Source organism: Centrocercus urophasianus, unplaced genomic scaffold, assembly GCF_019232065.1.
Source record: "Centrocercus urophasianus isolate 14NV4802_14NV808 unplaced genomic scaffold, USGS_Curo_1.0 seq_22, whole genome shotgun sequence".
NCBI lineage: Eukaryota > Metazoa > Chordata > Aves > Galliformes > Phasianidae > Centrocercus > Centrocercus urophasianus.
Window position 1 is genome coordinate 5,302,147 of NW_024884778.1, and position 24,991 is coordinate 5,327,137.

Here is a 24,991-nt window from a genome sequence, read left to right on the forward strand (position 1 = left end):
AAATATGTATTGCAATTAAATTCTCTATTGGCAAATTGCTCTACAATTAAAAAACACAGAAGCTTGAGTGAGGCAATTAGAATAATAGTAGTGTTAATTATAGCTTGATGGATTCTGCATGCTGTCAGCAATTACCTTCCAAGTGTGCACTTTCTGAACCGAATCCAAATCCACAAAAAGACACAACAGAATTAGAAATCTCTTCCGTGTTGGCATGCCTTTGCCACTTTAAAATTTGTTTTCCTAAATACTTTTGTAAGCTATTTAATTAGACTTAATGAGGTTCAAGGCAGAAGCATCCTCCACTCCGTATACAACTCCATAGCGCAGACTTGGGCTTTGGGGCAAGGCAGGAGCATTGTGAGTGTGCTCATTTCCCATCAAATGCTGCTGGGGACTGATCCCCAATGCCTGTGCAATGTGATTTAACATGATCACAGAATTGTTTGAGTTGGAAGGGATCTTAAAGGCCAGCTGGTCCAACTCCTCTGCAGTGAACGGGGACACCTACAGCTCCATCAGGTGCTCAAAGCCCATCCAGCCTCACCACAGCTGTCTCCAGGCACAGGGCATCTGTCATCTCTGAGCAATCTGTTTCATTGCCTCATTTCCTCTCCCTCCCCCCCCCCCCCTCCTTATTGTAAAGTAACAACAGAACCTCCTAAGGCATCTCCCTTTCTTTCTTACAGCCACCCTTAAGATACTGAGTGGCCATTATCAGGTCACCCTGGTTGGTCGGGGCAGACAGCTTTCAGATAAATGGAAGGACTAAAGTCAAGTATTCTCCTATTTTCTTCAGTTCTTGGAGATTGAAACACAACCCTGGCCCACTGTGAATCTCTTCTTGATGTCCTCCATTGGATTAACAAAAACCTAATCCACAAGTTCTACCTCTACCTTAAAATAATGCCCATTGATTCTTTGGAGGTGTGCAGAGGTGTGGCAGCTGTACTGACCCTACAGGATCATCGATACTGCTGAATGTCACTGGAGAAGGTGGTGGATGGGATGCCAGAGGGTCCTGGTGACCCAGAGTGGGGTGAAGGAAGCTCTTGCAGAGGCTTAGGTTTCCTATTTGGAACCCATCTGGATGTGATGTCAGGAGAGTGACCAGAAGCGTTGGATGCTCTATGCTTAGTTCAGGAGCAGCCGCTGAGCAGCCGTGGGTGCCCTAACTTTGCTGGTAATCATCTCGCTGCATCCATTGGATGAGTCATGTGCCACTGACTGGGTGGAGTGCTCTCCTATCTGCGCAGGACTTGCCCCCTCCAATGGTAGAATGCGAGGCTTTCAAACACTGGGTGAATTTGGACAGCTGCTTGGGTTTAAGGTGAACTGCTTATGCTGTGTTCCTGCACTGCTTCCTTGCGGGATACGTCCGTGGGTGATGCTATAACATGGGGAAGGTTACACAGGGGCTGGGGGGACCTTTCGGGCCGGGTCCCTCCGGCGCGCAGTCCGCCGGAGAGCGATGGGCGCGGCCCCTTTAAGAGGAAAAGAGCCGGGGGGGCGAGGGCCGCCCGCGTTCACACCTGGAGTGGGAAAGGGAGGCGGGCCTTAGCGCTTTTGATTGACGGGCTGCCGGCATCAATGAGGCGCCGAGTGGGGGGGGCGATCCTGACCAACAGCGGCGCGCGCGGGCCCGCCCGCCAACCAATGGGCGGACGCGCGGGGGGCGGCGCGGCTACATGTTGCGGTGCAGCCAACGTGGGCCCGCGGCGAGCGGAGCGGCGGGGCCGGGACGGGGTGCGGGGTCCCGCGGGAGTGCCGAGCGGGCGGCGGGCCGGAACCGGAGCCGGGCGGCGGCGGCGGCGGCAGCCGAGAGAAAGCGCTCGCGGCGGCGGAGGAGGGACCGCGGATCAGCGCCGCCTGCGCGGCGGATGCCCTGAGCGCCCTGCGGGGCCGGCGGCCGAGGCGATGGCGCGGGTGGCGGAGCTGCGCTGAGCGCTCGGGGCGCCGCCAGCCGGGACCGCGTTCCGCTCCGCTTCGGACCTTCGCCGGTGCCGGATACAAAATGGCGGTGGTGCCGTCGCGGGGCGGCGGAGGCTCCGCGCTGCCGCTGCTGCTGGCGGTGCTGCTGGGCTCGGCCGCCGCCTGCCCCGACGGCTGCGTCTGCGACGGGGAGCGGCTGCGCTGCGGCGGGCTGGGGCTGCCCGAGGTGCCCCGGGAGCTGCCCCACGGGCTGCGGCACGTGTGAGTATCGCGGGGCCGCTGGCCGCGGGCGGGCGGGTGTTTGAACGGTGTTTTTACCGGCCGAAGAGGCTCCGCTTTCTCCGCGCGGGGGGCGAGGAGAGCGGCGGTGCCGTCCGAAGCGGGGGTCCCGCTGCGCTCCGCCGGAGCCTTATTTGGGCATCTCCGAGGGGCAGCGCCCGGCCCGGCCCCGCCGCGCTGCCCTAATACGGGGCCGGGCTGCCCCGCCGCGGCTCTGAGCGCCCACTGCGGCACCGCGGGGCGGTTTGGGGTGGTTTTGTGGAAAACGAAGGGTTTGCCAAATGAGCTGCAAGCTCTGACTGAGGCTCGCTGCCGCCCTGCTGGCCCTCGGTTCGTCTCTGCTTGTTGAGGTCATTGGTGTATCCCTGTGCTGAGAGTTACGGCCGCGGATTCACTGTGAGGTTTTCCTTCAAAGTGTTAGGAAGGATTTAGGCGCGTCCCTCTGGTGCTGCTGCGGACTTCAGAGCTGAACCCGAGTGCTGACAGCGCTGTGCATCCACGGTTGTGGTGTGATGAACAACGGGCATCTCTGTGTGCGTAGTTGGGCAGAGATCCGTTCCCCTCGCTGGTCGGTAACCCTGGAATTGAGCATCCAGAAAGGGAGAGGGAAAAACTGCCTCAGCTCTTTTGCACCAACGTACGGATGAATGAGGAGCATCTATTACAGCAGTGAGTTGTATAGTTTCAGCTCTGGCAGGAGGGAGAAATCACTCAAATATTGCTGCAGACCATCCAGCTTCCTATTAAGAATGATGAGGGGCTGTCAGACTCTCTCTGCATTCCCTCCTTTTGGCTGCAGAAATACTGAGTTTGACCCGCAATTCTCAGGGGTCGCTAAGAGGAGGCTGTGGCTGCCTGCTCACCTGTTGCTCTGCACTCCTGCTCAGCATTGGGCACTGTCCAGTGTGGTTCTTCATCTCAGCATAACGCCAGAATCCCCACGTGCCTTGTAAAAATAGGACAGTGCGTCTTGTTTAGCACAGGGATACACATTAGTAGCCTGGTTTGACCGAATTTATTGTGTTTTTTGGGAGTGTGAATGCCCAGGAGTGTCTTTTTCATATGGAACAGATTTTGGAATGTCTTTGAGTTCAGTGAGTTTTATTGGTAAAGTAATCGCTTATATAAATCTGCTGCCTGGGAGCTGTTGGACTTGTAGCCACTTTAGCAAGATATGGTTTGTCATTTTGTAAATAGTAAACTAACAGAAGAATTGGCTAAGGTGGAATTTTTCTATCTACCAGTGCATGATTCAGAGCTTTTTTTGCCCTCGTCCATGGCTAATATTAAACAAACAAAAAACCCTAAGAGTTTAAGCTACTGTGAAAATTTTTGCATTTTAAAGTAAGGTTGTTTGTGTTGCTTTTTTATGATTCCCAGACTCACCAATGCTAATTCTGGGTGTGGAAGCAATGGGACAGGGCTGTGTGCATGCACCCAGGCTAAGCTCTGCTGGTGGCATCACTCATAGGAACTCGCATGGAGATCCCGTGTTCAGTGGCTTGCACTGGTGTGTCCTCACTTTACTGAGTGCTTTCAAAAATCCCTCCTTAGCAGTTTATCTGTTTTTTTTTCCCCCCTCTTATTAGTGTCCCGGTGCTCAAGCAGTGCTGGATTAGTTTTCAGTGTGTTGAGATAAAGCTTTTGTTTGGACTGCAGGAAACTCTGCACACTGGGGAGGGTTGTGCACCGCCCTAATCGCTGCGTATTTTGTCAACAGGGCTATCAGTGCCCAGGAAAAGCAGTGGGAGCTTTTGAAACTATTGTTATTTCTTCCTTGGCAGCGATTCTTGCCGTTGTGATTTTTCTCTTTGGCTTTCAGAGGGCAGAGCTAATGCACAGAAGGGCAGCGTGCTGAGGTCGCTCACAGCCAATGCAGAGTGGCATGGGTTGGGGTTCTTGAGAGGAACAGCACTGCACAGCCAGCTGCAGCACCTTGTGATGGTGCGTGACCCACACAGCCCTGGTATGAACACCCAGCTGACTCGGTGCAGGGTGCTGGTGGCTGTGTGCAGTGCGTACACTCTTCTTCTGTTGTGCTGTGCTAGAGCTGGTGTTGTGCATGGGAGTGCAACAACGATTCAGCTCAAGAAGGGATGAGTTGATCCAAGCTTTGTGGGCTAGAGCAGCCCAGAAGGACTGAATGTAAGGGCTGCAAAACAGAATAAAAGAATGAAATGCTTGCATCTCATATCTCCAGTAACAGTTGAATGAGGAGGGAGTTCCCTGCCCTTGGCTGGTTGTGGACATGGGGTGCTGAGTTATGGCAGGGTCTGTGCAGGTGCTGCTCTGAGCTGTCCCAGGAAGATGAATTTGGGGATGGTTCCATTGCCCTGAGGCTGTCTGCCTGGCACTGCTGCTCTCACTAGAGCACCTGGGTGCTGCTGGGAGTCCTGTGGGTGCCTGGCCGCAGGCATTTGAGCTGGGAGCCTGGGACAGAGCCCTGCTGTGTTCAGGAAACCAGAATGCCTGTGCTCAAAATTCCAGATTAATTTTTTTTTTTTTTTTTTTTTTTATTAAACTAGAGCCAGATCTTGTGAGCACAGCAACAGTTAAAGCAGCTTCCTTGGCTGGAGGAGGTACTGAGGGATGAATGTGGAGGTGTTGCAGGAGGAAAGTTTCTGGCAGTTCCAAGCCTGCTGCAATAATGGGACACAGATGAAGCAGCCATTGCTGGGGGCTGATTTTTGGGAGGGGGCTGCTGGGTCAGGGTGATGGCAGAGCCTGTCCTCGCAGTGCCGCACGCTTGCAAAAATCCTCCCTGACTGTGAACATGTGTCTGGGATTCGCTGCCCACCCCCAGCATGCCATGACATTTATTGGCTCCCACTGGAGAACAGCAGCGAGCCTTCATCTGCTGTCTGATCTTCGTGTCTTAATCCTGAGCTGAGCCTCGGCTGGGAGGAGTGATCCCACCCGGACTGGGGTTAGATGTGCACGTGAGATGAGATCCGTAGTGCAGATCCGAAGCCCTTCTGACTGTTGCACTGAAGTCTGCAGGACCCCCGCAGCCACCTCCCTGTTTCTCTCTCCTTTTGAGAAGCTTCTGGCATTTAATCACTTTGAGGCTTTTCCCTCTGCACAGCGACTGCAATTTGAAACGCGAGGGTCCCCTACAAAAGGAGAGTGCTCAATGGGCTGTGTTAATATTCAGTGCCTTTTACAATGCAGCATGAAAAGGGGAGAATGGATGGGCTGGAGGAAAGGGGAGGGAAAGTTCCCGGAGCGGGGGGTGAGAAGCCCAGTTGGCATCAGAGAACTGAGCACACAGCAGTTGTTCTCTAGGAAAACCAACCTTGATGATTTTGTAGCGGCTCAGTATTGTGACTTTGCTTTGCAAACTGCCCTGCAGATGAGTGAGGCTAGAAGGTGACTGAGCCTTGCAGGAGCTCAACCTGGAGTCTAGGGCTGAAGAGGTGAGCTATGGGGCTGGCATGCCTTCTCCCATCACTTGGGTTTCCCCTTGTGCAGCCTAGCCCCATGCCTTCTGGCACAGCCACCCCATTCAATGCACAGTGGGTGCTTGGAATCTGCAGTGCTGCCTTTGGCTGTTGGCTTCTTCCATCCCTCTCAGAGAGTTTGGAGCTTTGCCTCGAGCTCTGCATGGTGCAGTGCTTCCCAGTGGCTCCCATCTCTCAGCACCCAGCTCAGATAAGACCAACTGCATTGTCCTGCATGTTAACCACACCCAGAAATCCCAATCAGGCTGCAGGGCTTTGCACTGATTCTGCTGTCAGACACCTCAGATTGAGTTAGCTCAGCTCATCAGTTTTTAACATCATCATTCTGTGCTGCTAACCTAATCACGCAGTGTGACTCCTTGTTTTGCAACGTGGAGCTGATGGGATCTTTTTTTTTTTTTCTCCTGCAATGCACTCAGCTGGAGTCAAGGACCAGGATGCTGTTTTGCTAACGCAGAACGCGAAATGCATTTTATTGTTGGAGCTGAGTCATCCATTAATAGTTAACCAAATCCTGCGCTGCAGCTCGAGTCCTTCACCCCAGCCAGTGCCAGCTTCAGCCCAGGACTACAACGTGTGCAGTCCGTTACACTCCCTCATTATCTTTTCAGCACATTGTCTCTCCAGTCACAGCTGTGTAATTTTGAGGAAGTCTAGAAGCAGACCCTGCTATTTGGGGGCACCCCTCAGGCTGTGCTGGGTGTGCTTTGGTTGTTGGTTGCATTTTCAGTTTGAGCAGGGGCTGAAGTACAGGCAGCCAGCTGGTCTGTGGCAGGCTGGGAAATCTGCAGAGATGTAGTCTTAAATGCCTTGCTCTTGAACTCATCCGCTGTGCAAGCTGTGTGCTGAGAGCGTTTCCCTTTCAGTGAAGGTGCCTATTTTTAGATGAATCCTTCCAGATTAGAAAATGCATACCTTGAGTTCAGTGGAAATTTGGCTGTGAAACCCTGAAATGAGATACTGCTCTCCAGACCACCTCCTCCAGTTGGCAGGCCCTTGCTCAGTGCAGAAAAGCAGGACAGGCCCTCAGGTGCATTTGGGCAGTTGCTTCCTCCAGCAGAGAGATGCAAATCGGGCATCACAGTATTTTTGCAGTTGCCCAAAGCCTGTGCTTGCTGATGGCTGCCCACCTGGATGGAGCACACTTGTCTCTATGCTGCAGTGCTTGCTGCCCTAGCATTAGTCATCAGTGCTGGCATCTAAGCAGGCTTTTCCCTGCTTGTGAGGCTTGCTGTGCTGATGGGTGGCTTCCTCACTGTGCTTGGGCAGCACTGGTGCAGCAGCAATCCCTGTGGGTAGGGGAGCTGCTGGTCTGTAAATTGTATTGCGGGTAATAAAATGGCTATCAGAGGAAACTGCCTGGCTGGAGGCCCTGTGAAAAATCACCCCCTAAATGTGTTCCAGTTGTCCAAACATTGCTGCCTATCCGTCCTCCTTTTTGTGTTTGTGAACTGGGGGGAAGATGGGGAAAGCTTGCTCTGCCTCCTCTGGTGTTATGAGCGGTCCTGAAAAGCTTTGCTTAGTTTTCCAGAGCTTATTTTAAGTGATACTTGGCTGGGCAATTGCTCAAGAGCTGTAGAAAAGTACTAGCCACTTTCCTTTAGCATGGGTCTTTATATTAAAATAAGTGAAAAAAAATTAAATCTGGGGCTTCCTCTCACCCCCCCTTTTGCCCTGGTCTGACCTTGCCAGGAAGCCTTTGTCTCCTCTGGAACCAGGAGTAGACTCAGAGCAACACAGGGTAAAATGGAGAGATTTGTCCTTTTGTAGGAGATTTAAGCAAACCATATGATGTTTCACTTTGAAATGTCACAGTACTTTCCACTCTTGCTTTGCTAAACATGTTTTTGTGCTGTTCCTCTCTGTGTTGCTCTGTAAACAGCTCCATTCCTCCCAACAAGTCTTAAGTAAGAATTCTTGGCTTTCAAACGCGTTTTGGGTTTCTTCTGAAATGTGGCACATAAATGCTGCATTAAACATATACATCTTATTCACGTGTTTAGGCCTCTCTTATATGGAAGTGTGTGAGAGTTGTTTTTGTTTGACAGAGCTGTAAACTTTGTCCTGCTTCCCACTCTCCAACCTTTGTCATTGAGTAGATCACTGCCCAGAAGTTGTTGAGATTGGTGAACTTAGAGGACTTGGATGACTCTGCATTCATAAGAGCAGACGAATTACCTTTGCTTTCCTTGTTAGCAGGTTAGGAAATGGCTTATCATAGTATCATAATATTGTGGCCAGGCAGATTCAGTTCTCCTGTATGAGCAGGAAGCTCCTGGAGTGGGAGGAGATCTGCAGAGCTGAGACCTCACCCTGCATCCTGATTGCTCTTGTCTTGCATATCATCATTGGTTGGTGGCCTCCTGAACAAGAAGCTGCTGGCTGCCTCTCCAGTCAGTGCGATCAGCTCCTGGACTTCTGGTAAATGTATTTATCTGTGGGGCTCAGCCCAGCTCCCCAAGGAAGCTACTTGGCTTTTTGATGTCTTGTTGAATTGAACCCTTTCCAGGAGTTCTGATTTCATTCATACTGAACTTATCAGTGGAGATGTGTGCTGGTCATTGGGTTGATTTGCTTGGATGGAAAGCTGTAGGGATATGGCAGAACGTGTTGGGTTTGTGCTGTCTACTTCAAATAACAGTTGGCTCTAGCTCTACCTTCTATAATGGCCTCTTTAAGGCAGTTACCAGCAGTGATACCGCCTGCATTCTGGCCTTGCTGGGGCCCAGTATGGTTGTTCCTCCATGCAGCGCTGCCCAGGTGACCGGGAGCCGCAGCAGGAAGTGTTTCAGCCAAAGCAGCAAGACTTTTGTGATGGTCATGGCCACAGCTGGGAACAGTTTTGTCAACTCTCTGCTCCCTGCTTGGAGGAGAGCTTCCAGGAAGAGGACTGTGTGCCTCCAAGCCTGTGAGCATTGAGCAATCGCCCTGGGTGCCTGCATCCTCCCAGCCCGGCAGTACTGCTGCATGTGCAGATGTGCTGGGCACGCAGTCCTGCTCCTTGGGCTTTACCAGTATCCTTAGGGAAAAGGTAGAGCTGTGCAGCAGCATGGCATCCCTGGGTGATGCTGGATAGCAGCCTGAGCTGTTTACTGCTGTGCTGCTTGCTCCCAGTCTACTTCCAGCACTTGTGTCTCAAGTGCTAGCACTTTGTGGTCTGCTCTACAAGAGCGTTATGAGCTGTCCTTTTAGCTGGCAGAGGTGCCTGTGCTCCAGCTCCCGCACTTCTTGTTTTCCTTGGACTGTGACAGTTTTTCCATAGCACCTCACTGAAAGCCCCAGATGGCAATTCCCTTCCTGCAGCACCAGTGCTCCCAGTTAGCTGCTGCTGTACTCCCAGCCTGGCTCCCTTGCTGCTTGCTTCACCTCTGGCTGCAAGCACTCTGCCAGCTCTCAGGTGAGGTTGTGCAGCTCCCTGTGCAGAAGTTGTAATGCCAGCACACAGCTTGTTTTGAAGCAGACTGTGCGTGTTGAAGCTGTGCAAGCTTGACATTCAACTTCTTCAAAAGTCAAAATAACAAAAATCTACCTTTGTGGAGGAGGAGATGGCAACTACAGTTCTTGGGCTGCATGTGCTAATTAAACTGCAAGGTTTCTGTTTGTGAAAGACATGGCTAAAATAAGAGAACAATTCATGCAGGCTGCAGGCCTGCACATTTGGATACAAAATGTGGAAGTTTCCCTGTCCAACAATTTCCGATTACTTCCTCTCTGGTTTCCTCAGCGTCCTGACCACCAGTTACAAAACTGCCTGCCTTACAGTGGTAAGATGTGTCCTTTGTATCTCTGCTTTGCAGCCAACTGGAGAAACTTCTCATCCTCAGGAAACTGTTCTCCTAATGATGCTGGATGATAGGCAATAAAAAAAGCACTTGCAGGACCAGAAACCCCTGTTATCCTCACAACTCTTTCTAAGTCAAGTCCTTAGTTATCATTTGTGACCCAGGACTGTCATCCTCGGAGCTGTATGAGCAGAAGACAAAATGCATGCCTGCCCTACATGTTTGGAGCTGATGAGGTGTTGGGAAGTGGGTGGATCTTGTCTGGGGAGAAGCAGTTCTGCCAAGAGCTTCTCACAGCACAATCATCTCTGCTCCATAAAGGCTGAGACAACTTGATCTGGAAGTCTGTTTTATTTATTTGCTTCAACTTCAGTTCTGATTTGAGGGGACCACATGGAGGCCAGCAGCCTTACTAAGAGCACAAGCTGTCCTGACACGGACATGCTCTCTTGCTGGAAGATTATGTTCTGGGTGATATTTGAAATGCAGCTGCCTTTGAGCAGAAAACCCACACTTCCTTCAGAGTTTTGACTCTTGCGTTTTTCAGCTTGGGCAGACTTTAAAGTTTTCTGCAATGTTCAAGGGAACCGTTTGATTTCCCTTTGCCCACATGTCAGCATTCCTGAGCAAAACAGCCTCAAGATTTGTGGAGCAGATTCTTGAAATTCTGGGAATGTTTTGGGCCAGAAGATGTTTCCAGAAACTGCCCAGCCTAACAAAAAGAGTTGGTAGGACTTGGATTCAGCTTGGGGAAAATGAATAAGGTGTTTTTATCCCCTTTTTTTTTTTTTTTTTTTTTTCTCAAATGAGCATCATTCCAATCAAAACCTCCGCCCCTTGGAGCTGTTCTGCTCTGCCACCTTGTTGCTGTTAAACCACCCTGTGCTTATTTGAACAGAACAGATAAGATACGCATTTTAAAAGTGAGGCTTGTTGCCCTGCACTGATTTCTCACATGCTTCTCATCGATGTCATGTAAGGTGAAAAGGGGTTTAGATCCTTAACAGACATAAGTGATAGAGAAGTACCTGCATGCCCTGCAAGCCCCATTTAGACCCCATGAGGATGCTGGCCTAAGCACATCAAGAAGAGATTTGATCACAAGCACCCCCTAGCCCAGATCTTGCAGCACCGACGTGTTGCTGTCCTGTGTGGGTTTGTTTTTGTTAGCTGTAAGCATTTCTGGTGTGCTCAGGGATTATGGTATTAAGGTTGTCTCTTCAGCATGGTGGTTTGACTGGAACCAAAACTGCCGGTTGATTCCCCTTTTGTCCTCCCTCCTTTTCCTGCTGGAATTGAGAACCGCTTCAAAGGCTCAGGTGTGCTGGTGCCAGACGCCACGCAGTTATTGTTAGAAGAATCTGAAATATAATTGGGAACAAACCTTTGTTCTGCCAAGTGTGTCAGGCTGTAGGCTTTTGCTCAAGGAGGAGGTGGGTGCTGAGGCTCGTGATTTGGTGCCTACACGCTTGTGGCAGATTAGTGGTCTTGGAATTCTCTTGCATCTGGTAAATGTTGGCAAATTCTGGAAAGTGTATTTTGGAGTGTTTTTTGTTTTCTTTTACCTAGGGACACATATTGATGCTTAAACATTATCAGCATACTTGCAGAGTTCCTTGCGGTAAGAAAAGGCATCAAATTGGTCTTGGCAGGATAATTTCAGTAAAGATGCTCCAGGTCCAGGTCTCTCTGCTTGGCAATACCAAGTTGTCCTGCTTTCTTTTAAACGCTTATCTATTGTGTGGAGTATGGGGTATTGTTTGACATAATCTCTAAAACGTTTGTAAAAGCATGGATGAGGGAGATGTCAGCATCCATTTTAGTTTTATTTGCTGCGAGGGCAGATGCTGTGCAGGAGGCTTGTCGCCTGGCTTGGTTCTCTTGGCAAAGCCCACAAGGCTGGATGCCTCCCAGGAGCCCAGCAGCACTCAGGTGCTTTGCTTGCATGGTCAAGCTGTTTTTCAGATTACTCTTGTAGCCTAGCTTGGAGAAACAGGTCCCCAGAACTCCAAAACATCACAGGGTCTTCAGCTGAGTGATGCTTGCTGGTTTTCTTACTACTTTTTCTTTGCCTCCCCTACCACAAGCACCAGCCCTGTTGCGTATGGCTGCCCATCTGTTGTTTATTATCTCTGTTACGCTGTGGTTAGTGCTCACACATGATATTTCTTTGGTTTCCGTACAGACTGAGCGAGTCGTCCACCACTAGATCCAAAAAATGTAAACTATTTATAAATGAAAAATACTCTCGAGTTTTAAAGAGCCTTGTTGTCTTCTCTCTCTCCGGCATGTGCATGTTTGGCTGATCTCGTGTAATCCCACTGATGTGAATCCAGATCTGTAACAATTTATGGATCCGGGGACTTGTGTAGGAACTTTGTCATGACCTTGTGTTGATGGGGAGAGAGCATGAGGTGATGGTGATAAACAGGGCTGGAAACTTGACTGCACTGCACTCTGTGCAGATACGAATCCAAACTCAGATAAAGGTTCCCTCAGAATTCAAGGATCCTTGATTTTGATTTTCCACTTGGGCTCATCTCCATCATAAGCAAATCTTGAAAAGTTGGGACAGAAACTTCTTAAACTTCTTAAACCAGCATAAAAGAGCTTGAAACAACTAGAGTGCTTTTTTAATGCTCTTGACAATTAAACTCTGTTTTTGTGCTCTGTCTTTCAAGCGTGTACTTAGAGTTTTATATTGAACTAATAACCTGTGTTTAGTCTCCCAGAGAAGACAAATAAGGCAGGGTTTAGTAACGTATTAAGGGAGGCTGGGGTCAGTTCTTCATGCCTGTTCCCATCTGAGCTGCCAGGCTGGTTTAGAGAGCAAGACAACTGCTGATGTGGAGTGGGCCCAGTAAACAAAGAAAATGGCTTGGTTTTTAGAGAGGACATTTGGTGCTTGTTCCATTGGTTGGGACCAGCATGGCATGTTGATGGGCGTGACTTCTTCACATATGAGCTTGGCACAGCCCGCTGTGTGCCTGCACACACTGGGCTGTGTGCTGCCTGGGCTGTCTGTGGCTGCCCTCCTTTGCCCCGTGTTGTTGGGGTGTTCTGTGCAGGCATGGTGTCGGCAGATGCAGTTAGACTGCTCTGTTCTAAGCCAGGAGATAAGAGATCACAAAATAGCTGGGATTTACTTTTTTTTTGATTTTACATGGCAACCTGAGCTAGCTGACCAAAACTGTGGCAGCTTTCTCATTGTTGGTGCACAAAGGCAGCCTTTGCTGTGTCACCTATGCCTTGTGGTGCTGCAGGTGGTATGAAAAACACACAACTGACATGGATATCTTGGTCCATCTGGTCCAACCTCTGTTCCAGCATGGCCTACTAGAGCAGGATCAGATCCAAGCGTCTCCTGGAGATCACCAAGGAAACCTCACAACCTCTGGACAACCTGCTGCTCTGTGTCCCCTGAGTGACACAGAAGTACTTCCTGGTGTCCAGATGGAACCTTCTCTGTACCACTTAGCACCCGTTGCCTCGTGTACTTTGTGCCCATTGCCTCGTGTCCTGGCACTGGGCGCCACTGAAAAGAGCTTGGCTCTATCCTCTTGGCACCCTCCTTTCATGCATTTCTGGCCATTGATGAGATCCTGTGAGTCTCATGCTGAGCAGCCCCATCTCTCTCAGCCTCTCCTCACATGGAAGGTAAAAAATATTGTAGTGTAACCGGTGCATAAAGGAGTAAAGCATGTTGAGAGTAAATTGTGTTGTTTCCAGGTTTTTCCTGGATGCTATTTGTGTTGATATTGATAATCCTTTATTCTTTAAAACTCACTGGTAGGGATATACGGTTTGGGCTTTTCCTAATTTTGTGTCCTAACATCTAACCACGTTTGCACTCCTGCAGATAGCTTTTGTTGCTTGTCCCCCACAAACCAGTGCTTGCTGGAGGGCAGCTCACAGCCTAGCTAGACCTGTGGAACAAAGCCTTTAAGGTACTGATTGTATATTAATGAACAGCCAAGCAGGCAGACTGGTGCCAAAAAGCAGCAAGTGAGAAAGCCAACAATATCAGCGCGAACTTTGCACTCTGGGAAGTGTGAAGTGATGCTGGTGAAAGGAGTTTATTGCACAAGTGGAGCACAGCGGTCCTTTTTGATGCCCGAATTCCTAGGCTAGTAAACCAAGAAAGAATAATTGGCCAGCGGTACCTGGAGTGCTCCATGTAGCCATTCTGCAGCCACAGACACGCTGCCTGCTGTTGAGTGATGTTTGTGGCACGGTTTTTGAGGTGCTGGCTCTTGGCAGCTGGCAGTCTGGGTAGTGGTACCTTTTGGAGCACGTGCAGTTGTTCCCACATCTGGCTTGTATCACCCACAGTGGGTTTTTATTACAGGCTGTAATTATCTGTGAGGACCCTGCTCTTCACTCAGGTCTGTCCAGAAGCATTGGGCAAAGCAAGATTCCAGTCTGGAAAAATATCCAAAATGAGCCAGTGTGTGGATCAGTTAATGAAACAGCTGCTGATTGCAATGTGCTTTTCCTGGTATTTGGCTGAAATGGGGTTTCTTGTCTGCTGCCTGTTCATTAGCTAAACTTTTTAATTCTGAGGCTGGCTTTTCTGACCCTGTGCTTTTGGAAGAGGTTTCCAATCCAGAACATTTGAAGTATTTAACATGATTTTGCAAATATATTTGTGTGTGTGTGTATATATATATATGTATATGTATTTTTTTTTTTTTAATTGGATCTGAGCCAGTTTTTGCTTGTGCACGATGTATAAAGTGGGTTTGAAAAAATGTTGTTTCTCTCTCTCCTCCCATTTAAACATTTCAGGAATGTCAAGTCTTGTCAGCCTTGGCTGTGCAGAAAAATCTCTCGAGGAGCTTAGGATGTGTTTTTCATGTGATCTCAAAACCCCGAGGGAAGGTGCAGAGGGAGGGAGAGGGCAGGTAGTTAACAAAAGCTTCCTTTATCCCAAACTGTAATTAGGCATTGCCATTAAATAGCAGCAACCACAAAAAAAAAAACTCCAACAACCTGACTCTTGGGTCTCCAGCATTTGGCCCCTTGGTTCGTTCCATGCTCTCACTTCCCAGCTTTCCCTCGCAATCTTCTGCAATCCAGATAAAACCCGAATTTGTAATTTAAACCTGTTGCAAATGTGAGCGGATTGAGGCAAAGGCTTTTCTTCGCCAGTTTGCTGCTGCAGCTGCATGTAATAGCAAGCAGTCGGTGTGGAAGGAGTCCTGCTTTCCTGAGGATTTCTGTCTCTAGGGCTGACTGCCTTTTTAATTGACTTCTGCAAAGTTTTCCTGTTATCTCCACATCGTGTTTTGGTATCGCCTTCCTTTCCCCTGTGGCTGTCCTTGGTGTATTTTGGGAGTGCACAGGGCTGTCTGTTTGCTGTATGGATCGACCTGTGCAATCACAAGCTGCTGTGCAAACTCTTCTCTGCCTCTTTTGGGGGAAGTTTGGGGCATTTGGGGGCTGGTGGGAAGGTGCTGGCTGTGCCTTGGCCCCATGTAGGGCTGGACTTCAGAGCCCAGCCCTGGAAAGAAGGGGGGTGGGGGGGGGAACAGACACCCAAAGAAGGAAAAAGAGGAAATGTTTGTTTAATTCCTTACGTAGTGTAAGGTTCAGAGCGAGCAGATTGTGAAATAGCATGGAGCTGGAAGTTGCTTTGCCCGCAGTTTGCAGATAACATGTGCAGAGCAGGCAGCAGCGGCTGGGGTTGGGGGGGATGAGGCTTATTTGTTTGTCTAGTTTGTTTTTAATTTAAATAACCTCTATAATCTCCCTCCCTCCTGATAGTAAGCGATTCCATCTTTCCAGGGGCCTCCCTGTGTTGTTTGGCCTGAAATGCAGGCTGTGCTCACTGTTTACAATGGAGATTCAGTGAGTGTGGTTGGGGCGGGGGGGGGGAGGTTGTGGGGTTGTTGTGGGGTTTGGGCATGTCTTGAGTGCTGGCACAGCTTTGATCCCAAAATTTGGTGCTCCCGACTATAGGGAAGGGACAGCACTGTGTCCAGCTTGGCTTTGCACAGCAGGAAAGAGGGGTCAGATTAGGGAGAGGGCAGTACCTTACCCATGCCCCAAAGAACAGGCGGCACGAGGTGGTGGGCAGCTGAGGTTTGACAGCATTTTGATGTCCCAGCAGCTTCACGCTTTGTGTTTTCTTTCTTAAAGAGGAATAATAAAAAGAGAAACAGCGACAAAAGAGCCATTTGCAGACTGCTCATAAACATCGCAGGGATTTCTCAGCAAAGTGTGGAGACTGTTGAAGCCAGTCAGGCATACCAGAAACTTTATGAAATAGTTGGATTTGATCAACACTTAATCACTCTCAGGCTGCCTGCCTTGCTTTTTGCTCGCCCTCTCCCCTTCCCCACGCTGCTCTGAGCGCTGTGCTGCACTCCAGGGCTTCTCTGTACACCCAGTGTAAAATTTAGCAGGCGTTTAGTGCACTGCAGCAACCAAGCAACAGGGCTGCACTGTGCTCTGAGTGCCGTTAGGTCCAGGACGACAAATGAAATCCTTTTTGCCTTCCTCCAGAATTGCGCAGAGCATCCTGGTGCTTCCTGGAGGCTTTTCTCCTTGGGTTTGGAGGGGCTTTGCCTCTACAGGCTCTCACACACGTTTTGCTCTAGCCAAGTCCTTCCCAGCCTGCCGTGGCGCTGCTCTTGCATTACCTTGTGGGCACACGTCCAATTCTGAGCAAGAGAGAAATAGGCATTTTTTATTCCTTTTCTTTGTGTTGAAAGACAGCTTTTTCCCTAGCAGAAGGCTTTAGATAAAGGTAAGAATTTCCAAAGTAACAAAGTTATTAGTAAATGGGAACGGAACATTTTCAGCAGCAACTACTTTTTTTTTCTTTTTTCTTTTCTTTTTTTTTTTTTTTAAAGTTTGCTTATAAGGGGTTTATTGATCTTGCAAATTTATGGATAACAGAAGCCTGGAGGTGTATGACAGTTAATGTGTAACCATTAAATAGACTTATTTGTACACTTTTTATGTGCTCCCATAGCAATTAAAGCTTATAAACCTGCGGAGGGTGTTTTTATGTAGAGCAAAATGAGAACCTTTATCCCAGAGGAGGTGTTCATGGAAAAGGTGCAGTTTAGGTAATGGTGTTCACGTGACTCCACGTCAGCGTGGGGCTGTAGAAACCACCCCCAGCCATGAGCCATTCCCAAGGCCAGCTGCGATACGGCCATGAGTTGGCTTCTCTCCCAGCAGCCAATTTGATGCATTAAAATCAGTGCTGTTCTGTGTGGAGTATTTTATTGTGTGCCTCCTGCACTGAAGGTTTTGTCCCTGCTCTAGGTTTTTTTGGCTTTTGCCCCGGTTTTATTTCATCTTGGAGCAACTTTGGTGGTTGCGTCAAGCTTGCTGAAGGAAATGTTTTCCTGCTGGCTAACCTGGTCAGGCAGTGAGCGTGTCCCATGGCTCCTGGGGAGCTCCGTCCTGGTAAAACGCTTCTTGCAGCAATTACATGGGAACTCAAGCTTTGTGGGAATGGGGAGAACTTTGATTTCTTTTCCTCGCCTTTTTCTCCCCCAGACAGCACATTTTATGCGGAGCGATGACTGAGTGAGGTGCTGGGGATTCTGTGGGTGAGATGCACGCCTTATGCTGCAGCACTTTTTGGCTAGAAGAGAGGAATGCTGAGAAGCAGACTCGCTCCAGCAATGTGTTCTCCATGCTGGTGTATGTGGGCAGCAGGGGGAAAGGCCGGAGGGCAGCCAGGCTTTGCTTATGTAATTGTGATTGCAGGGCTCCGGGCAAATATTGACACCAGATCTCTTGGCAGATGTGCTGCTCCGGTGTTGCTGGGGGATCACTGCCACTGGTGCAGCCCCTGCTGCGATGGTGGAGGCGGTGCTCTCACCCCAAGGCGCTGTTGTGTCACAGTTGGGCTGCAGCTGTATGATGTGCTGCAGGGATGGGGCTCCATCCCTGCTCTGTAGGTCGGGCATGGTTCTGCATGCATGGGACGCATGTCTCTCTGCTTTTTGCACCTCAGGATGGGCATTACCTCCCCATATCTTTCATAAATAAAAACCAACTGCTAGCTGCAGGAAGGGAAAATCGTAACATTCTGTTTTCCATCAGCAATTGGCTGCCTGGGCTTTGGACCACGGCAGGGGTGCTTTGCTGAGCGTGATAACCTGCTTTGTGTGCCGCCGTCCTCCTGCAGAATGCACCGGAGGATTGTTAACATCAGCCAGATACCTCTGTGCTACGGCTCTGTGGTGTAGTCTGGACAAAAGGTTAAATCAGGCAGTTGTTGCTGCAGTGTTATTTCCTATACGACACTCTGGAGAAAGCTCAGTATCACTCAGTTAACTTTTTGCAGAGCCATTTCCTGTACGTTTTGTTAGAGAAAAGCTAAGTTATGTGTTTCCAGTTGCAGCAAAGTTATTTTCCCCTATAAAATGTGCTATGGTTTGTTTTTACACAATTTTCATTGGTTTGCTGAAGTCTTTGGAGGGGAGAGCCTGTGCATTTGGAAGATTCTGAAAGCTTTTTATTTCATACCTGGCTAGCTGTGACAAATTGAGGAAAATGTGTTTGTTGATGTGGCATTTGTTGGTGTAGCAGAGCCAGGCGTGGAATTCTGATGGTATATTGGGGTGTGTGGCTGTGCCCTGCTGGTTGAGGCCCAAGTCATGCTGCTGTCATTGCCTGACTTTAGGAAGGACCCAGAAGACTGAACCTGGAGGAGAGGCATCTCTGTGGGGTTGCTCACATGGGACAGTCTGCTGCCCTTTTCCTTCGATGGATCCAACCCCATGTGCTGGGAGGAGCTGATGACGATACAGAACTGTACTTTCTGTACTGCTGTTAAGCCTGTGGCTTTGCAGCTGCAGTAGTGAATTGTGTAGGTGTTTCTCTGTTATGTTTTGTTTAGCCATGTGATGAGCTCTTACCCTCTGGTCTCAGTTGTGTCACATTCATCACTTCTCATGCAGCTGGATGCCTCAGGTTCTTTACCATGGTTCAGCTCAGGATTTCTTCATCTCTTTTGTGTGTGAAGCTCTGCCCTTTTCCACCCCTCTCTGTCTCAGAGGAAGATACCATCAGCTCTAAGAACTCTTTTGGTCATCTTCACGGAGACAGTAGCAATTCCCTTTCCTTATTCTCTCCAAAGATTAATTTACCTGCTCCTAAAAGGGAAGGCTTGGAATTCTTGAAGCTGTAGGCACAACTGTGGCCCTCCCTGCACAACAACAATCCTTATGAGCACCTTCTGCATTCACGTTGTTCTTTAAATAACCACTTCTTTGAATTGCATGGTTCTGGTGCAGAGCCAGTATGCCCAGAGCCCTGTGAGCATCCTGGCAGGACGCCCGGCTCGCAAGGACCACTCAGAAGAGCAAAAAATAAATAAATAATAATAAAAAAGAGTATTTCTGTTCCTGGCCTAATTGTAGTGTTAGCTTTGCTGTTTTCAGTGCGGTCACCCATGTGGAGTTTCATTCTTATAGGACCTTTGACTTCCAGAGCCATCAGTGCAGTTTTGAGATAGCAGCTGGTTTGGGTTGTGCCTGCATGGGGCATCTTCAACAGAAGAGGGAAGGGTTTGGCTTTCTCTCACATCTTGCTGCAGGTCTGATTGTTGGATGAACGAGTTCTCAGTGCTGGAAGCCTGGTCTGGAGCCTCCATTGGCATGTAAGCACCTTCTGGTGGGCAGAGGTTGGGATGGAAATACAGCAAAATGTACAGTCTCGAGTGCCAAGTGGAACAGCGTGATGCCAGTAATAATGGTTACAAGAAGATGAAATGAGTTTATCCAGATTCCCTTGGAATCCAGCAGTTCTGCAAGAGATTGTGTTGTTAATTGCTTCCTGTAGCAAAATGCTAGAGCAGTGTTCCCTTCCCATACCTCTAAACCTTTGCAACACGGGAAGAATAAAAATCTGTAGAAGAGAGAGCTTGTTCCTTGATTCAACCTCAGTAACATCTGCCCTCGGTGTGAATTAGCTGCCATGCTTTTAGCTGCAAAATTGCACAAATCAGAGGCAGTTCACTGAATAATGAATAAGGGCTATCCAGCAAGGTAACGTCATGGCCATTTGGGGATGAAGAAATAGCTTCTGATCTGAAGGCACAGCCTGTGCTTGGATCTGGTGCTTGGCTGATGGGGGGCAGCTGGGCTCAGGCCTCACACTGGGCATGTGGGGTAAAAGCTGTGGAGTCCTGCTGTGCCCCAGGGATGGTGAAGTGACCAAAGGCTGTGCCAAAGCCCCCATTTCCAGCGGGGCTCTATTAGTGCAGGCAGGTCCTGGGATAGCTGGCTGCAGAGCGAGGAGCAGGTTTGTGGGAAGGGCTTTCCAAAATTTTGCTGGCTGTAATTTTTGTTCTCTCTCTCTGAGTCTTTGTACAGTCTGAGTTGTGCTAATGAAGAAATCTGGCTTTTTAAGTGGGAGAGGTTGGAGAAGAGCACCAGTGAAAACCGTAAAGCTCTCCAAGTTCTTAAAAACAGTGCTTCTGTGAAAGATATGTCATTATTATACTCCTCCCCAGCATATAAAGACTTTTACTAGCACCCTTCACAACTGTTATAAACTGTTCAGCTGTCCCAGACTATGCTGATAAAGCCTTTGTCTGCATACCTGACTGTGGGTGTGTTGCTCTCTGCAGCATTGCGTATACAGATGTGTCCATGTCTGTTTACTTGAATGTTTCACTACCTGAATTCACAGGTGCACAGTTACTTACATGCACAAGCTATTTGAGGGAGACGTTATTCCTTTGTGTCATTCTGCTTTATAAGAGAAATGTGAGTTCTGGCATGTGACAATTAAAAGAAGCACCAGATAAGCACCTTCGGCTTCCTTATGATGCTCTTTAGGCTGAGACTTGCGTACCAGCTTCACTTGCTTCAGAATCTTGGTAGGTGTTCTGTTGCTGTCCCAACAACAAACACTGATGAAGGAATTGCACAAAAAGATGTGTGAAAGCTTCTTCTGGTAGATTGCTCTTAGCATCAGGGTTGGCATTCTAGTGGCAGGGAGTGTGTGGCTGTGAACCACCAGTTGGGAACTTCTGTGTTGCACCCCTGCTTTTGACATCTGCTGCTTCAGCCTCCTGCTGGCCAAACCAACTTCCTCCACCAAGTGTTACAGGGCATGATGCAGGGCAATATGGGAAGCTCCTGGCTATGTTCATGTCACGTGGAGAGAAAGCAAGTTTGTCTAGAAAATAGCTCTGCTTAGGACATAAAATATGGAGTAAATTAACTTGAAAGTCTCTTCTAGCTTTTCATTGTCAAGTGAAAGGTAGTTTAATGGTAGATTTATTTGCCTTGTTTTGCAGCAAGTGCATTATATATAGCTTGGCTTCCATTTCTCTTGATCTAGGTGGAAATGGTTTCTTTTAAATGCAGTCTTTCCATCTTGAAGGTCAATTAAAACAGGTTGGAGGTCAGATAAAATAAAGGGACAGAACATTCGCTTCTTGGTGTATCTATTTCTGTAATGTTATCAGTACATGTGGTTTCATTTCTAGCGTTTTGTTCCAGGGCTTCCTCTAAGCCTGAGCAAATTGAGTCAGTTGGATGCAGTACAGCTTCCAATTTGGGGTTAGAAATCCATTAAATTGCTTGGTGCTTTATTGGCAATATAAAAGTGCTTGGAATGAAAGTGCATTATGTTTGGACATTGATTACTCAAAAGGAGAGGGTGAATGCTGGTGTTAACCACACAACTCTAGCTAAAATGACCAATTTAGAATTTTTTTTCGATTAAAATGTGCATGTTTTGCCCTTAAATTGCTGTTACAAAGAAGAGCTATTTTTAAACTGCAAATAGAGGCTTCAGTATTTTCTTTGCACCTCTGGGGGATTAAAGCTGGCCGTGCAACCTGCAGCACTGCCAGCAGGGTCCTCTACCAGTCCTTTGGGGTTGTATACATAATTTCTTTCAATGTGCAAGATTTTTAGCTTCACCCAGCCTCTTCATTTCAGTCTGCGGCACTGAAAACTGAAGGGAGTGTCCTTAATGGCTTGGGCTTCAAGCTGAAAAACTGCATGAGGGGCATAGCAAGGAGCACAGTGCTGCAATGCCACTTGCAGGTGCAGACAGAAAGGATTTTACCTCCATGGTAGGAAGCCACAGAGTTGGCTGAATGTTATGTGAGACTGGATTACCACTGGGTGAGAACTGGGGACTGGACGTGGTGATACTGTTGTGTTGGTGCTGATGGGTGGTTTGCAGAGCTGGCTGCTTTGACTTTGAGCAGCGTGATGAACTTTGGTATGGAGCTGCAAAGCAAAATCCCAGCGCACGTTTCTGAGATGACTGCGCAGCAGAAGTCATGGCTCTTCTTTGGGAGGTGCCTCCCTCATTGCCCTTGCATCCTTCTTTCTTCTGTACCAGCAAGGATGATGATGAGAAGCAGTGTTGGAACGATGCAGGCTGGCAAGCCCCCGTGCTGTGGTAGAAACCTGCCTGCTGTTTTTGCAAGGCTTTTTTTTCCCTTCCTCTTTCCCTGACTGGCTTTAACCAGAACACAAATATTCCTTTGTGCCTCTTCCAAGAGAGTGTATTTTTTGGGGGGAGATTGGCCCTTCCTGATTAACTATTCGCTAGAAGCAGAGTGAGGCAATGAAGTGATGCCAGGGGTCCCTTGCCCTCCTGTGCCATGAGCAGTTGACCAGAGTGGGGCACTGTCTCTGCAGTGGCTTTTGGTGGCAGCTGGAGGCACAAGTGGCTGTGTGCTGCTGGAGCAATGGGTTCTGCAAAGGAAGGCACTTCAGCAGGTGCCAAAAACGGAGTGTGGGTTTCATGCTCACCCTTCCCCAGCACCATGGGTGCTGCTCCCAATTTGCAGTGCTCTGCTCAGGGACGCATTTACTGAATGAGCACTTCTGACAAACAGATTGGGGTGTCAGAGCACTGGAAAAACTTGCAAGCTTGCCAGAAATGCTTACAGACACAACCCCCGTCTTCGGGGATTCTGAGTGGTTTCAGAGCACATTTCCATTCTGTGTTTTAGTAGGAAATGTATCTTAAAATATGGGTTATTGGATATTATTGAATGATTGTTGGCCTCGGATGTTTTCTTAAACCGTGGAAACTTCTGAACAGCGTTCAGGGAGTTTGTGAATTATCTCTTTTCCATCTGTGCTCGACCTGTAACCCACAGCTGGATTTTACAGTCATGTGGTGGGAGGTTTGGGCTGCCAGCAGCTGGACGTGATGCTGCTGGTCCTTCCAGCCATCCGAAAAAGCCAAAGGTTTAACACGGTTTATCTGCCGTACTTGTGAAAAATTACGCAACTTGTAGGTGAAAATATTAGCTCTGCAGAAGTAGCAATTTTTGAAGCAGTAAATTGCACTTTATGCTGGTCTATCAATGCAGCTCTTGTGTATTATCGTCAGTTAATGGAGGCTTAGCAGTGCCTGTAAGGTAGACGCATACAGTAAATTATAGAGTTGTTAATCCTCAATAAATTGGTTTAGTATGTTGAATACACAGTGGGGAACCTTAATTGAAATGTTAGTGCAGGAGTCATGGCCTTTATTGATTTACCTAAGGAGCAGAGCAGTTGGTTCACATGCACCCGGCGTACACACGATGCCTGCAGCCCTCATGCCGGATATGTGTGGCTCTGCCTTCTGCAGGGCAGGGAACTGCCAGCTCTGCTTTCAGGACATGTCTTTCTCATGAGAATAAGCAGCACTTTAATTAAGCAAACAATGAACCCCGAACAAACCCTGTGGGTATCTGGGCAGATGAAGGGTGGAGTTTATTTGTGGGTTAAAGACTTCCACATCCTAATTCTCCTTCCAACTGCTTTACCTGCTGCAGTTGGCAAACCGGGATAGCTTTATGGTGAAGTAAATACAGTTGTTTCTGTTCAGATGCTCCAACCCTCTTTGAATTTTATTTTTTTGCTCTAAGGCAATTCTTGCAGCTGATGGCTTGGTACATTTTGGAGAGAATGCATCTCCTTCACGCAGAGCAGCTTAATAGAAACAGCAAATAAAGTGAAAAATTGCTGCAATTAAACACCGCCTGCTCTAACCCTCGCAGCATCCCCTGTTCCTTGCACACAATACTGCCTTTGACTGGGCTGTCTGCTGTGGGGCAGAAGAACATGCAACCATAATGCAGTTTGGTAGCCTTAGTAACTGCAGGCTGTGTGGCTGCTGCTATTATTATTTTTTTTGCAGAAGCAGAGAGAACTTTGAATACGCTGTCTCGCCTTCCCTCCTGTGATGCCTTGCCCTAACTTCTGGTTTGGGTTTGTGCTGGCTGCAGGGAGGAAAATGCTGTCCTTGTCCCTGCAGCAGCCTAGGATGCCATCCACATCACTTCTTGAGACCTGACTTTTCCTTTCTTTCTTTCTTGGAGGCGCAAAATAACAAGAACTGTTGTTCTCATTGAGGGGATGAGCACAAGGTCGCATGTGAAATGAGCATCCTTGCTTCTCTCCTAATGCCTCCAAAGCATGGCAGGCTTGTAGACATCAAGGGCTTCATGTTTACTTTGCAGTACACCTCCATGTCAGTGCAGTTTATATAGATTAAGTCAAAAATGACTTTTTATTTAAGATTCAAACTTTCGGGGTGTTTTAAGGAGATTGTTTAGTTTGGCTTGGAAAATGAAAAAAAAAAAAAACAAAACTCCTTTCGTTGTTTTGTTAAGGTTATTAAAATAGGAAGAGATAGCATCTGAGGCATTGTGAAAACACATCTGTATAAACCAAACAAGGCCTGAAATAACCCAACAGTGCCCTTCTTCGAAGAGACAAGTGAGCAGAAGGGAGCTCCTTGCTGTGGGCAGTTTGGAACCCCCAGCTGCAGCTTGGTGTCACCCAGTGCTTTGCCAGGAGATGCTCAGCAGTGGTGGAGGTATGACAGCAGCCCAGCTGACCTCCAGGCACTGGTATCTCTCTGCTCCAGGCACTGGGAGCAGTTGGGAGCGCAGGAGGAAAGGCCGGGGCCCAAGATGTTATTTGAAGTTATTTAAAGAGAGCTCCCTTGTTCCTTCAGCCTTCTCAACCACAAGTTATATTAAACTATAGGCTGGTACAATGGTTCTCAGTGATGTGGTTTTAATTAGTATTCTTTGCATTAATGACTGCATGCATCTGCTGGAATCGGTGTGGTATTGATTCTTTGGTAATCATGCTGCAGGAATTTCCTTTAGACGGCATTGTTAGTCATGACTGGAGTGATTCATGGTGCAGTTCTCTTGGTGTCTGGATGACCTCTCAAAGTTTGTCTTCACTGTCAAATTAGCTCATATTATGGCTTGAGGGTTGCCCTTAAGTTGACTCCCTTCTGCACATAGAGCCCCTTATATGAGCGTGCTGTTAACCCAAGCTAATCTGCTGCGGCTGCTAATTTGAGCTGGGGCACAAGCAAGGCCTGAGCGAGTGGGCTCACCAGAGTGAGCGCGAGTGCAGGCCCTAAAACAAAGCCTTTGGCCAGGGTGAATTTCTATTTGATGTCCTTGCTTGAGAGAGGCGAAGCAGAGGGTAGAGTGACTGAGGCAAAGGGTTCGGAGACCTTTGGTTTGCTGCCAGTTTAGCAGATGGACTGGAAGGGCATGTGGGACTGACTGTAGTA

General features: G+C 48.4%; 1 protein-coding gene across 1 annotated transcript in view; it reads left to right on the plus strand.

Moving 5' to 3' along the window:
- Positions 1-1,590: 1,590 nt before the first annotated feature.
- Positions 1,591-24,991, plus strand: part of LRIG1 (leucine rich repeats and immunoglobulin like domains 1) — an 81,049-nt gene continuing 57,648 nt past the window's right edge. The window contains 2 exon segments of the mRNA XM_042823417.1: positions 1,591-1,868; positions 1,870-2,193. Coding sequence (XP_042679351.1) covers positions 1,591-1,868; positions 1,870-2,193 — 602 coding nt within the window.